Here is a 25,212-nt window from a genome sequence, read left to right on the forward strand (position 1 = left end):
CCCATGTATTTTAAAATTCATTTTAAAACAGATTTAAATTGTAAATAAATCCCTTAGATCTTGAACATAGAGTTCCGTTTTCTTTTTATCTCGTTGATATTTAGTTGTTGGATTCAAAACCAATAATGATGAATGTAGACACTCATACTACAAATCCCAACATAAAATGCAAGATTGTGTGTGGGAGCATTCAGCTGTGTTGCCATCCAGTTAGAGCGCTGGTATTGTGGAAGCTTGACACACAATCTGGTAGCTCTTTATTGATCCTGGCACATCACTGATTACCTATCACCTGCTATTGATTTCATGACACTTTTGTTCAGTCTGCTTTCAGTCTGTGCACAGTGTGGAATACACACACACATACCAACAAGCATTTCCTCATTTGTTTTCAGTGACAGCGTTCCTGGTGGTCAGCAGGTGAGTGAACAATTCCATCTGGACTGGGACTCTGTACTGGTGAGCTCAGACAATGTGATTGTGGCTCGTCTGGATGGCAGAGGCAGTGGCTTCCAGGGACAAAAGATTCTACAGGAGGTGCACAAACGTCTAGGAGTGGTGGAGATCCAGGACCAACTCACTGCTGTAGAGTAAGAGACAGTGTATTTCTCTTTTCATATGTCTCACATGTCTCACATTTCCAAGCTACACTTCATGAGTTCTTATTTTAAGTATGAAATATACATCATGTGTGCATATGTGACTGAAAACACTGAAAAGGAGATTTATTATGATTTTACATTCATAATAAAATCATACTGCTTCTTTTAGTACTGATTAAAGTTGGGATTCAATTTCATTTTATTTGTATGCACTTTTAACAAAAGATATAATGCCTAATGAGCAAGCCAGAGGCCACAGTGGCAAGGACAAACTCACTGAGATAATATGAGAAAGAAACCCTGAGAGGAACCACACTCAATAAGCCATGAAAAGCTGTGAGTGATTTTATCATGGGTGTTCTTAGGCATGAAGTGAGGCAGCAACAAAAACAATATGATAAAATGAAGTGTTCAATAAATAATTGAATTTATTATTAATTATATTTACAATAAACAGTTCTTCTGCCAATGTAGTCTATTAACAGTAAGCTTTGGTTGCTAAGCAAAATATCGGACAAAGATTAGGGCATTCCATGCACAGAACAATGACTATAGCGTAAAGGTTTTATTGTTTCCACATTAACACAGAATATAATTATTGTGATTTGATCACAGTTGTTTATATTGGTATTCACAATGGTATGGTTTTAAAATGAGTATTAGGTATGGCTCCTACTTTTGCTGATACGATAGGACATCTGATGTAACACACTTAACGGATCAAATCAGCTTTGGTAATCTTGTTTGTATTTCCAGGTATCTCGTGAAGCAGTCGTACATTGATGGGAGCAGGGTTGGTGTTTTTGGCAAGGTGAAGAGAACAGAGTTATTTTATTCTGTTCCAGGAATAAAACATGATGTGATTTTAGTTCCACTACAGAAATAGCTCCCTTCCTCATTCACAAATGTTTAAGGAATTACCACAAAACTGGTACTGAGGTTATTAGATGTGAAGGGAATGAAAAAAAAAAAACATGCCCCTACATTATTTGAATGTTTGAAAAACATTATTTTGGATCTTTTAAAATTTTCAACCTCAGTGTTTTTTCACAAGTTATCCAGCAGAATACATAAATAGTAGAAGCTCACAAACTACATAGATTTTTCATACTTTGTTGTTGTGACTTTAAAACCATCTTCAAGCTCTATGTTGCGTTAGTATACTCTAATTGTTCAGCAGAGTTGTGCAAACATTTAGAATATGTACAGTATGTCTGCACGTGTGTGTGTGTGTGTGTGTGGTTCTGCAGGCATATGGCGGCTTCCTAAGTTCCCTTCTCCTCCTGTCTCACATCTCTCCATTCCGCTGTGGTGTTGCCATGGCACCCGTCTCTGACTGGAGACTCTATGGTACCACAGAAGCCATTACAACACTAACAATATCACACCTAACAAACACTATATTATTATGAGTGTATGAGTCTCCTTTTAGAAACTTTTTTATTTTAGAAAAAGCCATTTCAAATATTTGAGTTGGAATAAGTTTAGTAAACAGCTGCTCTTCTTTTTTTTTAATCTGTGAAGCTTCAGCATTTACAGAGCGATATTTTGGGTTCCCAGCCAAGGATGAACACAAGTATCAGGTAAGGCAAGTGATGCAGGCTCTCTTTGTCTTCTTCTTCTTCTTCTTCTTCTTCTTCCTCTTATTATTATTATTATTATTATTATTCATTCATTGATTCATCTTAAGTTCTTCAGTTTTATCCTGAGCAGGCCCATACAGTCATACAGCGAGGACATAAAATTATGAAATGTTTTTTAATCACTTTGGTATTCGGATGAAAACATATACTTAACCCATTTATCTATCAATCCGCATCAGAAGGTCCAGATGTCATAGGTGTAACTTATGCTGTGGACACTGGGGTCCTGTTCACACAATTTTTTGATATGCCAGTTTTGGTCCTAACAGTTTTTAGTAAATGTAGTCTGTTACAGTTCTTAACTATAACACCATATAACAAATATTTTGTTGTTTTTTTTGTTTTTTTGTTTTTTCCTCATTTCTTTTTACTGCAAAAGTATATAAAATGGCTATTATTCCCCTCAAGCTTTGCTTTTGTGTCCAGGACATTGGTATTTCGAAATTGACCTATTTTCCTTGAGAAAATGGGTGACTTTGCATCTTTTCTTTCACATAAAGTCAGAAAAAAACAGGTACATTTCAAAATTTGTCCTGACCTCAAAGAGGATTTCAACAACATCAAGACACCACTGGATGCCTTAAAGTATGATGAGTTTGGCTGGGGGTTCATCAGAGACTTCAAAATGGTGGTATTCCTGATGGGTTTCTAGGGAAGTTTTACCTAGTTTCCCTTCTATCGTTGTTTTTGGGACTGCTGGGACACCAATTCACACTACAAAAGGCTGGACTGGTCACAGAGAACCAAGTTCACTGTGGGGAGGAACAACATCAAGTGGAAGCCATTGGTGGAACCCCGTAAGGTGCTGATGCCACCACAAATTGGGACTTATGAAACAATTTATTACAGCTCTAGATAAGGAGTCAGCAGTCTTCAAGTACTGTTTCTTCAAGACTTAAGACCTAAGATGTCTATGGCAAAAGTCAAAGTTGATGTCTTTGTCAGACCTCAGATAAAGAAGATGCTGGATTGCAAGGAATTCTCCAAGAAGCTCACTAGGAAGTAGAAAGCGACTTGGAACAGCTTTGTCGCAGTGGCAATGGCAAAGCCGAAAACTACGTGGAGCTGCTTGAGACTCCGGTGAAGAACTATGGCACAATGAGCCGCAGGATATCTCTCAAAGTCTATATCGTTGATGCTCATCTTAATAAATTCAAGGAGAACATGGGAGCATAATCAGTGGAGCAAGGCAAGCACTTCCACCAAGATGTACTGGACTTTGCATGCCGCCACCAAGGATAATATAACGAGAAACTGATGGAAGACTACATTTGGGGGCTGCTTCATGAAAGTGAAAAACTACTCACTTCAAATCTTTTGTTGTCATTTTTGTATAACTTTAGTATAAATATGTTAATTTTGATTCATATGTTGTTTTTTCTGACTTTTCTTTCTGACTTATGTTGTCTGGGTCACAAAAGCAAAGTTTGAGGGGACTAATAGTCATTTTCTATATTTTTGAGGCATAAGCAATTAGAAAATAACACTTACTACCCAGGAACAAAAAAAAAGTGTTACGTAGTGTAACTAGTGTAGCTTGTGACAGAAACTGTTGAAAAAACTCTTTCTAAAAAATCAGCTTAGCTATATCATAGTGGATAGTTTTCAGGGTGGCTTCTTCAATACAATGTCTCCTCGATGATAAAACTCCCCTATGCTCATAGCTATACACTAACAGCACAAGTGAAATTCTGTAAATTCTGATATTCACAAGTGAATTTCCTGCATTTTATTGTTGTGTTGTGCATGATGATATAATCACAATATTGTATCATATATTTATTTGCAGAAAGTAACATCATATTGTGCCTTATATGATATTGTGGAATATAAAGAGTGAGCCTTTAAAGATTAGACTTAGCTGTCATATTGAAATATATTGTAATCTATTCAACTGCATAGGTGCAGTTCAGAGATTGTATCTGTATATTGAGTGGTACAGCATGAATATTTGTATTTGTCAGATCTCTAGCCTGCTGTCTAACATCAGCATCTCTGAGAAGCAGACGTTTCTGATCTTACATGGCACAGCTGATGGTAAGTAAGAGGCTCAGTTTGCCGCCACCCCACAGCAGAGCTCACACTACATACATACTTTTGGGCTGAGGATAAATGCCCACTCCACTGAAATATTGGGCATTCATATTTTGTCCTGCAAGGTGGCCTAACCTTAGCATTCAAGGCAATTGTTTGTATTTTCTAGCACTGAGATCTGTTCAGAACTTCCTGTTAATATTATCCGGTATTAACTATAATCAGATTATGTCCGATGTACTTGCTATTTGAACTTGATCTTTAATGTCTAGCTTGAAAATTGTGGCATTGAAAAAGTGAAAAATTTAAACAAAAATAATAATAATTTAAGCTAGTTAGCTTAAATTGAACATGATAGGTTAACAAATAACCGGTCCTCAATAATTATCTTTGTACCTTGTGAACATGCTGAATAGGTTCAGAGACGGTAGCAGAGTCTATGGGAATGCCATAAATGTATACTATTACCTGTTTGTCGAGCATATCTTGGAGAAAAGTACTCATGAATACCTGGAACATGGACGGGGCATTAATCAGACCATACGGCATCACCAGTTATTTATAGCACATGCTTGCCATTTCTCACAATCTCTAATCCAAATCAGATTGTAATGTTCAACTCTACTCTAATAAAGAATCATGAATGTCTGAATTGTTCTATGGCTGAGGCAACAAAAATCTCTTTTTTGACAGTGATTATGCTCAAACATCGTAGCTGACACATGAACGTAGTTGACAAATGTAGTTGACACACGAATGTTAGCCTTCTTCTACTTCCTTTTCTTCTTCAGTAAAACAATATGTCTGATGTGTGGGATGTGAATGGACAGGTGAATCCCTGTTGGAGAACCTCCTGGATATACTCATCCATGGCCTTAGTCTCTTCATAGTAGAGATGGAAGATTCAATTCCATGGAGGAGTGGTGTGCTCTATGAGTTTGATGTGGAGAAAGTTTAGTAGTTCTACTCTTATTAAAAACCCCACTAAGTCTGCATAGCGTAGGGAATTGTGATTTCCAGAGATGAGTCCAAATTGTCCACAGATGTGAAGGAATGTGAAATGATCTGTGAAATGTGGAAACTTTTTTGTCTGCAACTACTACCAAATGAAGAGGTCCGTGAAATATGTGATGATACATTCTCAAATTGGTTGTCCATGTTGTCCTTCTTTCTCTCAACAGGTAAGCTAATTTGATTGTGATTTATGAGGCAAACCAAAGTGAGGTTGTCATCTTGACAGACCAGTTCTCTTTGAACATGTTCCCAGAGATGCTTTAAGAAATGGGTACAAAGCTATAGCTGCTCATTCCAACTACCTAAGGCCGTAAGTGATTATCAGAAAGGCAATAAAGACGGTTTAAGGCATCAGCAGTAGTTGAATCTGGACCTTTTTAAAGGCGTAATAGTTTCTCCCCGCCATCCTTTCCTTCTGGTGAATGATCGAACGCTGCTTTAAACATAGAGATAGAGACAGAGAAGTGCTCAGAAGATACTTGCCAATTTGATGGCTTTCCTGGTAAACAGGGACATCACCGTGGTACTTCTAGCACTTTTAGAACACAACATTGGTCTGATGGCTGAATTATGTTATTTGACTAGAAATACTTGATGATAGCAGAGTGGTCCATCGTTTTGGTCTGGTAGAGCTAAGCAGACCTCTGCATGAGAAAAATATTAAGACAACTGAATTGAGATAAAGCAGTTCTTGCTGATAACCAAGCTGTCCTGGTGAAATGTTGGATCTGGATGTGACATGATGCAGAATATAATTTATGTAGATCAGTCACTTCATAAAATCATACGCATCACAGTTGCAACTGATTCACTTAAAATTAAGATATGAAATTAGCAGAAAATAAGAGAACAAAAATTCATTTGGTGGTTCTCTTGATAGCTTTTTCTTTAAGGATGTTGTCACACCAGGAGATTATTTCTACCTGTCCGTCTCTTTCTTTCAGCTTCTGTTCACTTCCAACACACAGCAGAGCTGGTGAAGTTGTTATCTATACATAATGTGAACTATACTTTACAGGTCAGTATGGCAGCCCTCTGAATAGAGCTCAGTAATACATGTTCTAGAGTTTACTTTTTTCCATGCAAACCATTCTGTAGTTGTATATATACTTCCACGCTCTTTCTGAATCCTTGTAGATTTTTCCTGACGAGGGCCATGACATCAGTAGCAAACACTACATGCTGAGTACTATCATCTCCTTCTTCAGGAAGTGCTTCCATGAAAACACTGTGGTCACCATGGAAACCAGGGAGGAGGACTAGCATCTGTGGCTTAAGTGATCTCAGCTGGACTCGGGTGGGATTTAAGGACAAGATGGTTGCCATAACAAGCATCCTTGACATGGGTGACTTTATTCTAATCACACTGGTCCCTCTCCTACCTGCCAGAGGCACAGAAGGCTTTTTTATCTGGTGTAGCAGTGGAGCAACCACACTGAGTCACACACTGGCCAGATTTACAATGACTGTGTGAGATTCTGGAAGATCAGTTGTGGTGTGTCAGTAGAGACTGCACTGGTATGAATGACTAAGTTGACAATACCTATAGATACTCTGAAGCTTACAAATCAACCAAATACTGTTTTAGTGAAGCTCTTCTTCCTCTTCATTTCATGAAAGCGAAACATACTACACAATAAAGCTAGACCAATGATAGATTTTTTTTTTATTTAATAATCCTGCATACAAGAATGAAGGATGTTTGGATAAAACATACTTAAATCCTGATACAGGAGATAATACTGGGTATTTCCCCCATTATTATTCTGTTATGTATTATGCACAAAATAAGAGGCTTAGAGACTTTGGATAAAGTCTCTTCACATGTGAGATCTCGGTTATTATTTTTATTCTTGATTATTCTGATTTTTTTTTTTTTTTAAATGAATTGTTTTAATAAATGAAATATTGATTTCTGGACTGTGTTGAAATATAAGGTTGTATAAGCTCAATATTACAGTTTATTTGGAATTGAGTCTATATCCATCAAGGTACCTCAGCCCTGCGGACATGGTCACTATTACCCTTGATGAACATTAAGTATAAAATTAACTGTTTTAATGCAGTAAATATTTGTGTCCCTGCCTCATTTTGTGTAAATGTTAGTGTGTATACATTCAAGTGGCACACTGAGACTTTATATATCACACATAAGACAATTGTCAAATTATTATCATACTGTAATAAAAAGGAATTGTAGAATACAAAATGTATATGCCCCTCTAATTCCTGCATTAACTAATTTAATTTTGACAGTCAACATATTACTAAAAGCTTCATTAGATTGTGTGTTAAATATTTGCAATAATACATATACTTTGGCATATACTTTAAATCCTTATTATGAGTTTGTGTGTATCCACGCATCCAGTACATTTCTGAAATCATCCAATAACATAGGGCTACCAAATGGATCAACAGAAAAAGTTTGGGAACTCAAATGCACCGATCAGCCATAACATTAAAACCACTGACAGGTTAAGTGAATAAGACTATAAGACTATCTTGCTACAATGGTATCTGTCAAGGGGTGGGATATTTTAGCAACAAGTGAACAGTTAGTTCTCAAACTTGATGTGTTGGAAAAATGGGCAAGCGTAAGGATCCACGCGACTTTTACAAGGGCCAAATTGTAATGGCTAGATGACTGGGTCAGAGCATCTCCAAAATGGCAGGTCTTGTGGGGTGTTCCTGGTATGCAGTGGTTAATACCTACCAAAAGTGGTCCAAGGAAGGACAACCGATGAAATGGCAATAGGGTCATGGGTGCCTAAGGCTCATTGATGTGCTTGGGGAGCAAAGGCTAGCCTGTCTGGTCTGATCCCTTAGAAGAGCTACTGTAGCACAAATTAGGCTGTAGCACGACCGCGTGTGTGTGCATCGCTTACCTGGGGAAGAGATGGCACCAAGATGCACTATGGGATGAAGACAAGCCAGCGGAGGAAGTGTGATGCTCTGGGCAATGTTCTGCTGGGAAGTCTTGGGTCCTTGCATTCATGTGGATGTTACTCTAACACATACAACCTACCTAAACATTCTTGCAGACCAAGTACACCCCTTCATGGCAACGATATTCCCTAATTCCCTGCCACACTTCAAAAATTGTTCAGGAATGGTTTGAGGAATATGACAAAGAGTTGAACTTGTTGACTTGGCCTCCAAATTCCCCAGATCTGTGGGATGTGCTGGAGAAAGAAGTCCAATCCATGGAGGCCCCACCTCGCAAATTACATGACTTAAGGGCTGGTAATGTTTTGTTGCACATATATATATATATATATATATATATATATATATATATATATATATATATATATATATGAAAACCACAATGAAAAAACGATCAGGGTCACAAAACTGTATTTTTGGAGTTGTGCGTCCATGGCTGTTGGTTGAGCATTGAAGAATGGTCTCATAAATGTACTTTGTACTTAGATGATAGAAAGATCAGGGTCACAGAATTTTCCATTTAAAATGAGCCATGCTATGGAAAAATGATCACAGTCCAGTCAAATGACCGAAATCAGCCAATAGGCTTTGAGTAATTGCGGACGCCCAGTTGAGAGAATTTCATTGTTAACTTACTGTCAAATTTCTTCAACATATCTCATTAGTAATTGCTCTAATATTAATATAATAATATAATAATTATATTAACAATCAATAATTAATTAATATTAATTAATATAAATAATTAATACTTAATAATATTCAAGTTGAGATTGATGTATAATGTATATTCTGTGAGTTTTCAGTATTTAAGTGATGATGATGATGCTCAGTTGAATAAATTAATATAAGTTCATCACTGTATTATTGTGAGTACCCACGAAAGAAAGATCAGAGTCCGCGCAAGCATTATTTCATGCTTCAATTAACACAATGTAAACAATAATGGCTGATAACTTTTGCTGTCTTCATAAAGACTATGAATGGGTCTAGTGAACATAACATCAAGATTTTCTCTGTTCTCAACTTTTATGACATAAGAAGGTTCTGAACTTTTTAAATTCAAATTCTGGAATTCAAGCACAATGTGACTCTGATCGTATTATCATTGGTGCCTTCACATATATATAGTTCAGTATTATGCAAAATGCCACAAACAATGCCCCAAACCTTCAGGAAACTAGCAGTTGGGAAGTTAAAATACAGAAGAACAGCTTTGCTAAAACATTCTGTCATGTGTGTCTTCTTTATTATTAGAGTATGCTGGGTGTGGTTTTAAATTCATAATATACCATCCCCATTTTAATTGATTATTGATGGAATTAAACTGCCTTCAGACTTCAAATACACTGGCTATAAAATGAAGCTGTGCAATTAATGCAAGGATATTTATTGTAAGGATAATTAATATAATGTAGTGTCATGTAATACTTGTAATAATTAAATACAAGTGATTTATTCCAAGGCTTATGCTTATCAAATCTCTTAATCAAGTTTTAAGGGTTATTATTTTATAGCAAAATGCTAAACCCACATAGTGGGGAAGAGGAAATTTTCTGTAGCCAACCCAGAAAAAGAAAAAAAACTTCAACGATTTGCATAAAATATGAAAATAAACAGCCATTTGTTTAATACTCTTAAGCATGCATGGTTTGGTTTGTACTGTTACACTTCCACCATCATTATTTCTGTATAAATAAATGCAGTAAATATTTATTTCATGATAAGGAAATTACATATTAAATGTATGACATCATTGAGTCTGGGTCAGTTTGGATGAGCTGTTTATTTATAGTCATTACTCAAGGACAGAAATGCCCAAACCTCCAACCTCCCTTCCTTCTCATTGCCCTGATCCCAACCAACCAAACAAAAATAAAGCAGAAAAAACAGTAAATTTGAATTACAAAAGAGATAAACAATCAAATCAACACAGATATGTACTGATGACAATATCCACCCTGCTGGCTAAACTACTATGATATCTGATAATCGCAAAAATATACTGTATGTATGTACTGGATACACTTTTCTGTACAAATCACATCGCCATCTCTGGAGTCTACTATATACACACACATGCACCCTTACACAGGGCCTGTCCACACTATGACTTTAATGACTGCACTAAGGATTTAAACATGGTAATATGGTACAGAATATTCTTACACAGTTTCCACATTCAGCTCATGTTTTGTATAATAAGTCACTGAGTTGTGTTTGAACAGGTTTCAGTTTTTCATTTGCACAAAAGCTACAGAAGCTTCCGGTATAGTGCTATCCGCATGATGCTCTCGTTCAGTCTTTTAATGTGCTCCTGTCACCTTAATCATTTACATCTAAGGATTACAAAGAAAACAATCCCTCGGCATGCTGTGTACACTTCTGTGCTATAACCCTATAAGCTAGACTAATGACAACTATCCAGAAAGTCTTTTCACTCTGAAGCACTACTGTTGCTCTAAAGCTATTGCAGTCTCCATGTGTGATCTGTTGCCTACTTCTCTTTTATTATCTGTGACATACATAATTGTGCAAACTGCTCTTTACTCTGACAAATCTGTAACACACTTGCAGTTTAAATACATTAATAAAATAATGCAAAATGCTCCAAAGTGATTTAGTGATAACTGAAAATTGGTATCCAGCATGTGAATGTGTTTTGTTCAAGTCGTACGTGTTCCTGAATGAACAATCTTTTTTTGTTGTTACTTGGATAATATTACATGTAACTGATCAATGCTATCTGATGTCATCAGTGAATGATAGTAATGCTACCTCATAGCTCAAGGGTCCTGTCTTCAATCCTGAGCTTGAGTTACTGACTCAAGCTCAGGATTCCCAATAAACATGCCATAGGTGACTAGGTTATGCCACACAGCCCATTAGGTATGAGTGACTGTTTGAACGTGTGTGTGCATGATGCCCTGAAAAAGACTGGCTTCCTATACAGGGTATATTCCCACCCTGACCAAGATAAAGTAGTGACCTTGGTGAATGAATGAATGAATGAGTTGATTGATTGATTGATTGAGTGATACATTTTATGAACTGAAATGTATATCTACACATTAATTTTCTGTTCTAGAAGCAACTGACGTGTCTGGAGCAGGGTTGCCAAGTCTGTGGTAAATAAAACTAGCCCAGAAACAATACAAACGCTGAAAATCCACCCTTTCCAGACACTACACATTGCTTTTAACGTCCACTCATAACGACCATAACCCACTGTAATATAATATTTTAGTAATTCCATGCAATACATTTAAACAAAGCAGTATTTAAAGCAGTATTTATAGATTATCAAAACATTTCACGTTATTACATATCATCAACATACTGCATACAAAAATGTACAGAGCTTATTTTATGAATGGGACCAGGAGCCACCTCTGTGGCAGCTAGTGCATAAGGAGTTCAGGAGTGTGTTGGGTGTTTCCATGGCCATGTGCGTTTGTGATGATTTGGAGGTCAGTTTGGTGTAGGATTTGTAATGCATAAAATTTTGTATTTAATTTGAATCTGGAGATGTAAAACGACCAACTCCAAACCCTCTGGTCAAAAGTAATCCACTTCTGTGGGAAAACTGTGGACATGGCAACATTTATCTGCAGGGAATTTGTAAGTGACTCAGGAATAGGAGTAGGAGACTTACAGTGATCACATCAGATAGCAGTTATTAGTTGAAATTGATGTTGTTTGAGTTACAATAAAGAAATATTGATCCAGAAACATGTCCAACTGAAATAAATGTGTTCACCTGTTGGACGCAGTTTTGTGTGTGGACAGGGTGTCTGATTTTTACAGCATTCAGTAAAGTCCTGCGTGTGTGTGTGTGTGTGTGTGTGTGTGTGTGTGTGTGTGTGTGTGTCTGCGCGGAAGAGTCAACCTTGTCGCTTAAACCTCTCAGTGTGGCTTAGAGCTTGTTGATGGAAACACCACTTCTTCTTGGTGAAGGTTGTTACCATGGAAACAGTGGGCATTTTCTTGTGCGGTAACCAAGTACAACGCTTTTGTCCCGGTGTCTACCGCAGATTTGAAGAAAAAAACAAACACAAACATGCAGCTGTGTGACTGGATCAGGTCCACGCAAACAGACAATCTGCACTGTGATTGTTCAAATCAGGATTCAATTGAAAATTCTGTGCTGTGATTGGTCAGCGCATGAAGCATCCGGCTTAAAATAGCAGTGATTTCTGATATGTGAAAGATTCGGTTGTTGTAACAACCAAGTTCATTTCCAGTTACAAATGTCCATCATCAGCAAGTATATACACACACACACACACACACACACACACACAAACAAAAAAAAAACACCTACACACCTTTTGGGCCCATATCTCAACATCCACATTGTCTAAACATCAACACGTAAACCCACATGCATATATACATATCTAATCGCTCAGTCACTCTCTCTCTCTCTCTCTCTCTCTCTCTCTCACACACACACACACACACACACATACACACACACCCTCCTTCTTATCTAAAATCTAAGAATATTTCCTTTTAGAGCTGCAGGCCTCTGTAAGCTGGGATCCTACAGGGAGCAATGGTTTGTGTGACTGTGTGTTACACAGGTCTGTATGGATGAATGTATGTGTGTGTGTGTGTGTGTGTGTGTGTGTGTGTGTGTGTGTGTAAAGGTCTTGCTGTTTATATACTCTTCAGCCTACTCCTCCTCTTCTTCTTCCTCATCACTGAGTGGGAAGATGTCCTCCTTCAGGCAGGATCGGAAGTAGCTACTCAGAGATGCCGAAAGATGCTGCCGACTTTGTTCTGACAGGAAGTGACCCTCATCCGGATAAATCTGCACAATAAACACACATCAGGGCTGTAAACATCAAGTACAAATGCACAAGATAATCTCAGCTAACTGCTTATGAACAGTTATGGTATGGTTCATGTTCAGTACTGTGAATATCTGAGATATTTATGTTTAAGTGTAAGCAACTTATCGGTCATTTTCAGAGTTGAGCAGATCCCTGTAACTATTCAATTATTCTCTAATTATATTCAAACTAATTGGAAAAGTATGTACAGGTTGAAGAATCTGTGCAGCTGATCCGGTAGAAGGATTCTGGGCGTTTAAATGGTTAAGAAACATAATAAGATGTTAATGCCAAAATTAGAATTTGCACAAAACATATAAGTGTCTTAGTTATTCACTATCTCAGATTTGTTGGGTTTTTTTCTTTCTTTCTTTCTGCTTTTTGTTATAAGATATACACTCCAGAGCTGTTTTACATTCAGCACCAATTTCAGACAATTTGTTTTAACCACAATATTTCAATCCATGATTTAGGCAATGTATTTAGACACAGGAAACTAGGAAATGTGGGCAATCATAAATATATAAATAAGTTATTAAATAAAGAATTACATTAAGTGCTAATACTTTTGCTGCAACTCCAAAAAAATCCCAAGAAATTTTACCCATAAGACTGCTTCTTTCTGTACTGAATGTAAATAATATCTATAAAAGTGCATGAGGATCAGTGGCATACCCATGTAGTGTGTCATTAAAAGGGAAAGCCATTAGCACTGAACAAAGTATAATAAAATGGAATCCACGTGCCAATAATGTATGCTTCTTTCATGAGAAAAAATGTTTTTTTTTTTTCATTATTACTAGGGTTTGTTGTGTACTAATGTGGTATCATGGGTTGTTTAATAACAACAGCCTGCTTTTCTAGGATGGCAGCTATATGTGTTGTATAATGTATAATGTTTTAACTACACAGAGACAGTTTTAATAATCTCAAAGGTCAGCCCAGAAAATCATGTTAAACATTAGAATTCTGAATGAAGATTATTTTTCCTCATGTGTTTATTTGTTTTCTTGATGTATCTTCTGAGCAGTCCAACCCTAAATATGACACTAAATGTTTAAAAGTATTTGCTGCATTCCGCATTTATTGTTCCTTCATACCTGCAATGTATAGTTAGCGCCGATCTTCACCAGGTTCTTAATGAGTTCAGCCGAGTGCTGGAAGTGAATATTTGCTTGGAGGAAATAAACACAGGAGAGGAAAAATCTCAGTATAACATCATTTCCAAACAACTCTCTCTCTCGCTCTCTTGCTCACTCGCTCTCTCACCATCTGCAGTTCCATGTACAAGCATCAGAGTCTGGTCTCTAAAGCCCTGCACATTCTGTAGCATGCTGGAGGACTGAACAGACAGGTATTTTAAAACAGCTTAACTGCTTCATATCAAATTTATAATGCTTTAGAGGACAACAATGACAGGCAAGCTTGTTGGCTTGAGTATAGAGAGTTGCAAACCCACCTGGTACCTGCTGTCGTCCTGTAAAGGAACTCCTAGGTAGCGCTCTGAGAATGCTGAGGCTGCAGAAAGAGAGAGAGAGAGAGAGAGAGAGATACACTGACTGACCTACTAGACATCATAGAAAGCTAATATCATCTATAGTATAGTCATTTCAGATGAGCAACTGTGTTTATAAATGTATTTGACCAAACATTTCCAGTCTAATCAGTATCTGCATAGGTGTTGTTGTAAGAAGTAAAGGAATTGGCCAAATGCTAGAGGTTAGATTTAGGGAAAGCTGAGATTATGTATGCTTTACCATGTAAAGTCCAGTCAGTGACTGGGGACATGGCTACAGCACATTTAAACAAACTCTCAGTGGACTTCACCAGCAGGAGTGTCACATATCCTCCATAACCCTGCAGTCAAATAAAAAAAAATATATATATATATACATAAACATACAGCAATGACTTAAATCATGCACTCTTACTAAACACAAATAAAAATGAATTCATTTCTATTCACGTATTATCACCACAATAATTTCGGCATGTTTCCCTGTATTTAGAAAAGAATTGAAAACTCACTTCTAATGGAAAATCACTACTAACAAGAGTCTATGGGCAGCTGCCGTAAGGTTTATATGAAACATATTTTTGTAGAATACTTTCTTCAATTCTTTATTCAAAGCTATTTGTAAATTAGACTCCAAATAACTCAGGAAAGTAACTGGAATTACTTTTTACTGAACTGATCCAGACAAAGTGGATGGAACTACAAGAGAAAAGCTTTAATAAATCTTTCTCATATGTCTCTTTCAGGTATTATTGGAATCTATCGACTTTTGATGAATTTGTGAATCTGACTGCTCAGAGGTTGTTGATTAATTTTCTACAACTGCAGCTTTGAGTGTAGTTCTGTCTTCAAGGCAGATCACAGGGCTATGTTAATTTGTTTTTGTTTTTACATGCACTCATTTGTTTTTGTTTCTACAGTAAAAACTAATTCACAGATACTTGTAGGGCTGATGTTCCATAACATTAAATGTAACTATAAACTGATCAAAATTACAACATACGAATTGATGTGTAAGTGAAATTAAACACTTTTTCATGTTGGGCCCTGTCATCAATTGTTTACCTATAACAGCACACCCCAATATGTTTCATTCCTTACTTAGACTCTCTAACATTTGCCCTTAGACTTCCTTTATAAGTGAATTTTGACTAAACAAGTTTTTGTTCTTTTCTGAGTGCAGAGAACTGTGTTAAAATCTTTGTCCATGGTAATTACACACTACAGACGTGGACGACAGGGGTCAGCTAGATTAGCAGTCTACTGTACTTCATCCCCTTGTCCTCTATACAATATTTTTAAAAAATAGTATTGACTGGTCCCTATGAAGTGAATAAATCAGATGAGGCAGGAAAACGGGTCTTACCCGGCCAAACACTCCTATCCTGTTCTGATCTATGTATGGAAATTTCATCAGGTATCTGCAAACAACATGCCTCATGTTAGCACAGGATTGACACATAATAAGATTTCTGTCCTTCCCACTATCAGCCAACAATGAAGTGATTCAAAAACAATAAACAGCATGAGTGGCTTACTCTAGAGCAGTGAGTTGATCCTGGAGCTCCACCACTCCTAAACGTTTGTGCACTTCCTGGAGAATCTTTTGTCCCTGGAAGCCGCTGCCTCTGCCATCCAGACGAGCCACAATCACATTGTCTGAGCTCACCAGTACAGAGTCCCAGTCCACTGAGTATTGGTCATCCACCTGCTGACCACCGGGAACGCTGTCACTGTAACACACAGAGCAACAGGATATGAGGTTTCAGGGATGAACTGGATCAATCAGCCTCGTAGGTCCCATTTAAGGAACTTATATTGAGAAATGAGAGTAGAAAAACGTTTCTTTTTCACTTATTGAAGAGTTTTCACATTCACACACTCATTCACACCTAAGGAAAATTTACTGTCCATTAAAATAGAAAAACATGCAAAGCTCCACACAAACAGTAACCCATGCTAAGGATCAAACTGTGCAATCTGGAGCTGTGAGGTGGCATCGCTACCCACTGCTGGCCATAATTAGTATTTTTATTGATGGATAAATTATGTTCTATTTCCTAAAATGGTCTTCTTTAAAAACCTTCATAAATTATTTAAATATCCACACATCCAAGGTCAAAAATACTCAAACTGTGTGCATCTGACATTTCACTGCTAGTATCTTGAGAGTAGGTAAAAAATAATGAGCGTAAGAAAACACTAAAAAACCGTATTTTATATGCACAAAACTATTTTCAGCAGCTCATACAAAAGCAAAACAACAGACACACAAAAGAGCAAACACACACACACACACACACACACACACACACACACACACACACAGACCCCAAGCCCACAGTCTAAGAATAACTTGCACTTAGAAAGTGTCCTTTTTGGTTTGACTGAACAGCCAGACAGTCATAAATGATGTCTTAATTTTTCAGAGACATATTGCAACATAAGTTGCAATGTTTTTTGCCCAGGACTCCCTCTGCACCACGGCTGCCCCATATGGCTGCGGGGCGTCACGTCATTTTGAATTTTTAGGCTAATTCCAAAAGCAAAGAAACTGAGAGCATGAACAGATGGCAGCATAAACATTTAATATTAATAATGTTGTAAGAGATGAACTCTAAAGACACAGTAGATGGTAAAAGTGCAAAAAAATAATAATGCTGGTAAGAATTTTAAATATATATTATAAACTTAATTAGCACCTCAAGAGAAATCTTGGGTCATTTTGACTGTGGCACACAAATTAAATCCACGGAAGACTTGGAAGAGCGTATTAAGAGTTTTTCTTATCTCATCTTTCTATATTATGATTACAACATTTAACACAATCAGTGTAAGTGGATAAATATAATCTTACTGTGTATGCTGATACTAATGTAGACAGCAGATCCTTCCTTCAGAAAAGGTGTTCATGTATAAATACAAAACTACCTGCAGCTGTGTTCCTCTTTCACTCATCACAATAGCTCCTAATGTAAACACACAGCATGATAATGATCATTATGAGATGCTTCTCTCTGTTTCCCCTTCTCTCTCTCCTCAAGTCTCACAGGTCCCCATCTCCATTTCTCTCCTATCAGTCCTAAACGAGCAATAATAGTTCTTAACCGTTTCTTTAATAGTATGATGAGAGCTAGGACTTCTATGATTAAAAGTCAGTTGCAAAGGTTTACACACCCAAAATGAAAAAAACCCAACAACAACAACAAATGCTCCCTTACTGTCACATGCAACAAAAAAAAGAAGAAAAAGTAAAATATTGTATGATAAGATATTGTATGATAAGATATTGTATATTGTATATATATATATATATATATATATATATATATATATATATATATATATATATATATATATATATATATATATATATATATACACACACACACACACAGTAACAAATAAACATTTGGACATGGAAGGGTTTTCTTCATTTTCACTCATTTCTATTATGTTAGAGCAATAATGAAAATATGAACACTATCAATACAACACAGGGAATTACGCAGTGATAAAACAAACATGTTAAACATATGAAAAATATTGCATTCCTGCTGAAACTTTGCACATACTTGGCATCTTCTCAAACAGCTTTATAGCTTCACCCCGGAGACATTTCTTAAAATTCCCAAACAGGCCGTGCTCCTCACTGCTTCTACTAAGTGAAATGAATGAAAACTAAATGAAAACTTGTTTTGGGAAACAATTTAATTTTAAGTAAAAACTACTAATTAAAAAATTCCAATTTAATTCAGAAATGGGCAGTAACTATTTAACTATAAGTATATTGCCTTAAAAACAAATTTCAATTTCTTTAAGACAATTAAAAATCTCCTTCATTTTCAGTATAGTGTGTACTTTTGATTGGTAATGTATATACTCACCAGCCAGTTTACTGTAAGAGAACATTGTACACCTGCAATTATTTGTCCAATTATCTATTTAGCCAATCATGTGACGGTAGCACAGTCCATGAAATAATGTACATACAGGTCAAGAACTTCAGTTAATGCTCACAAACATCAGAATACAGAAACATTTTGTGGAGTCAGACTGTGGCATGATTGTTGTTGCCAGACAGGCTGGTTTGATAATTTCAGAAACTGCTAATCTCCTGGGATTTTCAAAACACAAAAGTTTATACAGAATGATGCAATAAATAAATAAACAAATAAAACCCTCCAGTGAGAGGGAGTTCTTAACGCTTTGTTGATGAGAGTTGAGAGGAGAATAGTCAGCTATTTCAAGCTGACAGGAAGGCTACAGTAACTTAAATAACCACTCTTTACAACCATGGTGAGCAGAAAAGCATCTCATATTGAACCCTCAGGTGCATGGACTACAACAGTAGAAGACCAGATGGGGTTTCACGCCCTTCAGAACAGGAGTCTGAGGCTGTAGTGTGTGTGTGTGTCTGTGTTTAAAAAGTTTGCATTTCCATTTCTTTTTGGAGAAAAAAAAGTCAATAATTTTATCTTTTAAAATCGAGGCATATCTTTTCTTTTAAAGCCATGTGGGATACAGACTGCTTTTAGAGCAGCAAAATGCTTACATCATCAGCAGTAGTCCATAATGGCGTGAGTCAGAGAAGTCTGGCGGGAAGGAAATCTTTAGAGGCAGGTCTTAAAAAAAGAAAGAAAGAAAACTCTTCAGGGAAAAGAAAGCATTATGTGGTTTACATGATTGATGCCTGTTAAAGTTAAATAAATGCTCCTGTCTACATTTAAAAATGTATTAGCAAAAACATCATATGGTTTCCTAAAAGTATTAAACTAATGGTATAAAATGAAAAGTTGTCTGCAAACTGTGAAATGAACATATGGGAAGAAATATTTACCAAAGCGGTCAGTCTGTAGGGTTTTATACTCAGTGATCTGGATTCTCTTGTATCTCAGAATAGCTTTGAGGAGAGAGTTATTCTCCAGAATAAAATAATCTGGGCACACAGACACAGGATGAAAAATCAAAACAGATTAAGCTTTTTTTCCGTTTGTTTTTTTTTTTTAAATTAAAATCTCTATAAACACAGCATGGCCACTCACTATGGCTCTCCTACTGTGTGCTACAGTGTGATTTAGTAGATGTCTCCCAACCATATATTCACTGCAGGAATTTGCCTCCAGGAGGGAAAACCCATAAAAGTGAGTTATCTGGGGTTTACAGAGGCCCCATTGGTACATTTAATCATAACAACAACTGCCATTACAGCATTAAAACCAGTGCAGGATGGGTACTGAAGTGGCTTTATTGAAAACCTGAAGGTGCTACTGAGGTGGTACTTTACTTCTTATTAATGGAGCAGTGCTGCTCTTCACATGGCCATGACATATGCTACATTACAACTCGTTGATTACATTTGCAAATGACCACGAAAATAGTTATGCTATAGTTGCTGCTCACAAAAATAGTGTTCACACATAACCACTCAGAATGTGTACCTGCCTTTACATCAAACATAAAGGTAATGCTGTATATATAACGCAGAGTTAATTAACCACTAGGCAGTTTAATGCTTCAAAGAAATCTACTGTAGGTAAGGAATTAGTGTGTGTGTGTGTGTGTGTGTGGGTGGGTGGGTGGGTGGGTGTGGGGGTGTGTGTGGGTGTTTGTGTAGGAGGATAAGTGTGTGTGTGTGGTGTGTGGTGGGTGTGTGTGTGTAGGAGGGTGAGTGTGTGTGTGTGTGTGTGTGTGTGGGTGTGTGGTGTGTGGTGGGGGTGTGTGTGTGTGTGTGTGTGGGTGTTGATGTAGAAGGGTGAGTGTGTGTGTGTGTGGTGTGTGTGTGTGTGTGTGTGTGTGGGTGTTTGTGTAGGAGGGTGAGTGTGTGTGGTGTGTGTGTGTGTGGTGTGTGTGTGTGTGTGTGTGTTTGTGTAGGAGGGTGAGTGTGTGTAAGTGTAGGAGGGTAAGTGTGTGTGTGTGGTGTGTGGCGTGTGTGTGTGTAGGAGCGTGAGTGTGTGTGTGTGTGTGTAGGTGTTTGTGTAGGAGGGTGAGTGTGTGTGTGTGTGTGTGTGTGTGTATGTGTTTGTGTAGGAGGGTGAGTGTGTGTAGGTGTGCATGTATGTATGTCTACATGGAATGAATATGTTGGAAATAAACACTCACTGGCTGTGTGGAGTGTGTGGACGATCACTGTGGGGGCTCCAGGTCCTAAACAGGACAGATAAAACACATCAAACAAAACTGGGCTAGACAAATCAATAATACAGGTGAAAGTTATGCGTGTTTCTGTATGTGTGTGGATGTGCATGTGTTACAGTAAGCTGGTATCTCCAATAAGCCTAAGTGAGAAGTAACCCATAATGCCCAATGTGGTATATGCACCAGTATAAGTACATAAGCGTGCACTTCCAAGACACTCCCTTGTTGGTTCCTAATGTTGCCTTTTACAACAGACGTGTGCAATGTGAGCATGATGCATATATTTCCATAGGCATTTTTTAAGGTTCACTATAAAAAATTGAATTTTTTTACAGCAGGGTTGCCAGTAAAGTACTGTCAAATTTACAGTAAACCACTGTAAAACATATTTACAGTAAAGTAATGTAATATCTTACAAGTATAAAATACCACATAATCCAGTACATTTTCTCATTTGGTTGATGCTTTTTTTAAGTGCATAGTATCAGTGACAGTAACCACTGACAGGTGAAGTGAATAACATTTACTTGAAGTTGATGTGTTGGAAGAAGGAAAAACTGGGCAAGCATAAGGATCTGAGTGACGTTGATAAGGGCCACATTGTGATGGCTAGACGACCAGGTCAGAGCACCTCCAAAACAGCAGGTCTTATGAGGTGTTTCCCATCATGGGTTTCCAAGGCTCATTGATTTGTGTGTGGAGCGAAGGCTAGCTAGTCTGGTCTGTTCCCACAGAAGAGCTACTGTAGCACATAGTGCCGAAAAAATTCATGCTGGCTATGATATAAAGATGTCAGAACACACAGTTCATCATAGATTGCTGCATATGTAGCTGTGTAGCCCAAGACTGGTCAGAGTACCCATGCTGACCCCTGTCCACCACCAAAAGCACATAGCATGAGCACACGAGCATCAGAACTGGACCATGGAGCAATGGAAGAAGGTGGCCTTGTCTGATGAATCATGTTCTGTTTTACATCATGTGGATGGCCTGGTGTGTGTGTGTAGCTTACGTGGGGAAGAGATGGCACCAGGATGCACTATGGGAAGAAGGCATACTGGTGGAGGAAGTATGATGCTCTGGGCAATGTTCTGCTGGGAAACCTTGGGTCCTGGCATTCATGTTGATGTTATTTTGATACATACCACCTACCTAGACACTGTTGCAGACCCAGTTCACCCCTTCATGGCAATGGTATTCCCTAATCGCAGTGGCCTCTTTCAGCAGGATAATGTGCCCTGCCACACTGCAAAAATTGTTCAGGAATCGTTTGAGGAACAGGACAAAGAGTTCAAGGTGTTAACTTTGCCTCCAAATTCCCCAGATCACAATCCGATCAAGCATCTGTGGGATGTGCCGAACAAACAAATCCAATCCATGGAGGCCCCAACTTGCAACTTACAGAACTTAAAGGATCTGCTGCTAATGTCTTGGTGCCAGATACCACAGCACACCTTCAGAGTTCTTGTGGAGTCCATGCCTCAATGGGTCAGAGCTGTTTTGGCAGCACAAGAGGGACCTACACAATATTAATTAATGCTACGGATGATCGGTATATAATGGTATATAAATTAAATACAGTATGTAGTCCTCAACACAGTATTTAAAACTTACTTTGGCCCCTGAGATAAAAATGTGGCCTATGAGTACACTCTGAGAAGGGATGTCAAAGTTATTATGGCTGTGGAATGACTAACATAATTAACCATAATGAATAGTATCTTTGTATTAGTTAATAACAGTTAATCAAATATTTTCTTAGCTTACATTTGACCCTAAGGATTGCTCATTAAGTTCTAACTACTGGGTTGAGGGCTACATGTTATTTTTAAGTCTTATATTAGATGTACTATTATACAGTATGTACCACTGCTACTATGTACTTCTCCAACATAACCTACTTTTTTTTCAAGAGACGCTTATAAAGCACTGGATACTGTGTGAGATCCAGGGCAGGTGTTCAAAAGGCAGACGTTTCAGTGCTGCAATCATGTTCCTTGCACAATGCAAAAAAAAAAAAATTTGTGCTAAGCATGCCTAATGTCTTTTCTCGACTCGTGCTTCAACAAAGTGCCTCATTTCTGTTTTCATTACATCAGAGCATGTGAGTGCAGTTTCCAATTTTCATCCATATAATGCCCTGTAACCTCAAGATAATCATGGTTATTCACAGACGCTCAGTAATCTCCATTTAAAAACAGCCGCAGCTTTCTCAATCAATGAATCACATAAAGTTTCGGTGCACAAACGACTTGCCGAGGATTGCGCCGAGGATTGCAGATGATGTAAAGGATGAAATCAGGGAGATGCATTAATGGCATCCAAAAAGAGTAGAACTCAAAATTTATCATCATAATACATTATTAACACTTAAACTCTTACAGTTAACTATTACACACTTTCCTAAGCAAGTGCTTATGGATTGATATGAGAGCTGTACCTTTACAGTGCAGTATAACGTGCTGCTGTGTTGGACCGAGGTCAGCACTAAAGAAAGTGCAGTGGGCCTTGTTCAGGTCACAGGTAAGACATCGCCGTGGAAACAGACCAACTGTGGAAACACTGAACACAGAACCATCCAATGCCTTCATTTGTATTTGATCACCTCCAACTCAGCTCAACAAGCCCAGAGAGCAAGTACTTTAACATAGAAAAAAGTGTTAAGCGAATGATATTGTACAGCAGTCAGTACAAATTTCAATCTATTTCTGATAATAGAAATTAAGACCACAGTAAATGAATTAGTACTGGCATTGTGTAGACTGTAAGGAACATGTAAAAGATCCAGACCTGAAGAGCTGTCGTCTTCTTGAGGATCCTTCAGTGCTTAAGAAATATCTGTCGGGTAAAAACATGCCAGTGTTCATGGGAAAGTCACAGAATTTTACAGATCTTGTTGAAGTCTAAACGGTAACACTTTCAATGAAGCCCATATTCAGCATATTCACACTGCTTGATGCACTCAGTGCCAATATTTTGTTTATAATATTGTTAGAATGATTAAGAAATATTACAGTGGCTTAATAATTATGTACAGATTGTGCAGTAACCCACAAGCATTACAATGAATAGTGATACTCATGTCACAATATTGCTATACATTATTAAGGAACATTATTAGAGCTCTATGCAGCATCATTATAGTTGATAAAAATGCTTACAAGGAATCATAACCTACAGCAAAAAAATCATAAGCACAGGAGTAATTTATGAATATCGGCTTCATAGAATGCATTACCCGATTATTTTCACCTTAGCTTTCAAACAGCTGCTTTGCTAGTAATAAAAAATGAAAACAAGTCTATATTTTGTGGACAAACAAAGTGGAAGTTCATTCTTTGTTTTTGTGTTTTTTAATACTACTACCTGTTTTACTACAGCAAAATTTTTAAACAGTACGAGCTCTTTCCCATATCCCGTGTGCATATATTTATTAACGATTGGGAAGTTCATATTTGGCAGTGAAGAACAGGGGATTCAAAAACACATCTGGGGCTACAGAGAGTAATGTTACTCTGAGAGCACGGTTAGTGAAAGTAACAAGTAACAATGTAACAAGTTTAATCTTGTTACATTCTAATGTACAGATTTTGTATATACTGCTAAGAGTCAGAATGGATCATGTAAATACTGTTATTAAGTTTTAACTACTGTACTTTAATAATGTTCAATGTGTTAATCAATTGAAAATGGCACATAATCAGGCAATGATTATTGTTGCTGCATCGCCATGAATTTTTACACCCCTCACACACACACACACACACACACACATACATATATATATAATTATTATATGTATATAATTATTATTATATAATTATTATTATTATGTGTGTGTGTGTGAGTGTGTGTGTGTGTGCGCGCGATATGGCTGATGGCAAAAAATGACTCACATGGTCTGGGAATTTTCATCGTAGGCCAGAATCTCTGTCACTTCCCAGTTGCCTGATGTCAGGTGACGTACTTCATTTTGATCCACCCTAATCTGAGAAAGTAATAATCACCACCATGGTAAGTTCAATAAAACCTACATGGGAGATCACTTCATCACTAATTAACATATGTAATTAATCTATTCTACCATCACTTTAACTCATCCATATTAATTATCATGTAGCCAAGATCACCTTTGGCAATAAGCAGTAAACCTTGAGAAATCACACTAATTATACACACTATTATACATTACAGGCCAAAAATATGGAAATAAGCAGTGGTTTAAGTGAATTTTCCAACACAAGATGACATCTAGGTCAACCAAAGAAGTATTTCTAGTGAAGTGCTCTAACTAACTCTAATGTATTATACAAGAAAAGCCTTCCACCTTCCTTTTTGGTATCAGTCTCTTTCATCAAAGAGTTTTTAATTATTTAACACCTGATTCAGTTCAATCAAGCCTTTGAGAGCCACTAAATGTTTGTGTCGTGCTGTGATTAAATCTAAAGAGCTAAAAGAAAATATTTTGCTGAATGCAG

The 25,212-nt window shown here is 37.3% G+C and overlaps 2 protein-coding genes across 4 annotated transcripts in view; one reads left to right on the plus strand and one right to left on the minus strand.

Moving 5' to 3' along the window:
* LOC128608957 (inactive dipeptidyl peptidase 10) overlaps positions 1-8,466 on the plus strand; it is a 64,235-nt gene extending 55,769 nt beyond the window's left edge. Inside the window, exons 20-26 of the mRNA XM_053627199.1 lie at positions 396-590; positions 1,359-1,413; positions 1,853-1,952; positions 2,127-2,185; positions 4,210-4,282; positions 6,238-6,311; positions 6,431-8,466. Coding sequence (XP_053483174.1) covers positions 396-590; positions 1,359-1,413; positions 1,853-1,952; positions 2,127-2,185; positions 4,210-4,282; positions 6,238-6,311; positions 6,431-6,556 — 682 coding nt within the window. The 3' untranslated portion in view covers positions 6,557-8,466. The remainder of the gene's footprint in view (positions 1-395; positions 591-1,358; positions 1,414-1,852; positions 1,953-2,126; positions 2,186-4,209; positions 4,283-6,237; positions 6,312-6,430) is intronic.
* A 2,963-nt stretch (positions 8,467-11,429) lies between these two features.
* Positions 11,430-25,212, minus strand: part of LOC128608958 (inactive dipeptidyl peptidase 10-like) — a 106,282-nt gene continuing 92,499 nt past the window's right edge. For all 3 annotated transcript variants that reach the window (XM_053627203.1, XM_053627201.1, XM_053627202.1), the window contains 13 exons: positions 24,631-24,722; positions 23,525-23,572; positions 23,175-23,296; positions 20,699-20,743; positions 19,437-19,535; positions 19,152-19,221; positions 16,135-16,329; positions 15,963-16,017; positions 14,838-14,937; positions 14,540-14,598; positions 14,350-14,422; positions 14,181-14,254; positions 11,430-13,058 (listed from right to left, as the gene is read on the minus strand). In XM_053627203.1, coding sequence (XP_053483178.1) covers positions 12,921-13,058; positions 14,181-14,254; positions 14,350-14,422; positions 14,540-14,598; positions 14,838-14,937; positions 15,963-16,017; positions 16,135-16,329; positions 19,152-19,221; positions 19,437-19,535; positions 20,699-20,743; positions 23,175-23,296; positions 23,525-23,572; positions 24,631-24,722 — 1,170 coding nt within the window. In that variant the 3' untranslated portion in view covers positions 11,430-12,920. The remainder of the gene's footprint in view (positions 13,059-14,180; positions 14,255-14,349; positions 14,423-14,539; positions 14,599-14,837; positions 14,938-15,962; positions 16,018-16,134; positions 16,330-19,151; positions 19,222-19,436; positions 19,536-20,698; positions 20,744-23,174; positions 23,297-23,524; positions 23,573-24,630; positions 24,723-25,212) is intronic.

The sequence above is a fragment of the Ictalurus furcatus genome, chromosome 6 (genome assembly GCF_023375685.1).
Source record: "Ictalurus furcatus strain D&B chromosome 6, Billie_1.0, whole genome shotgun sequence".
NCBI lineage: Eukaryota > Metazoa > Chordata > Actinopteri > Siluriformes > Ictaluridae > Ictalurus > Ictalurus furcatus.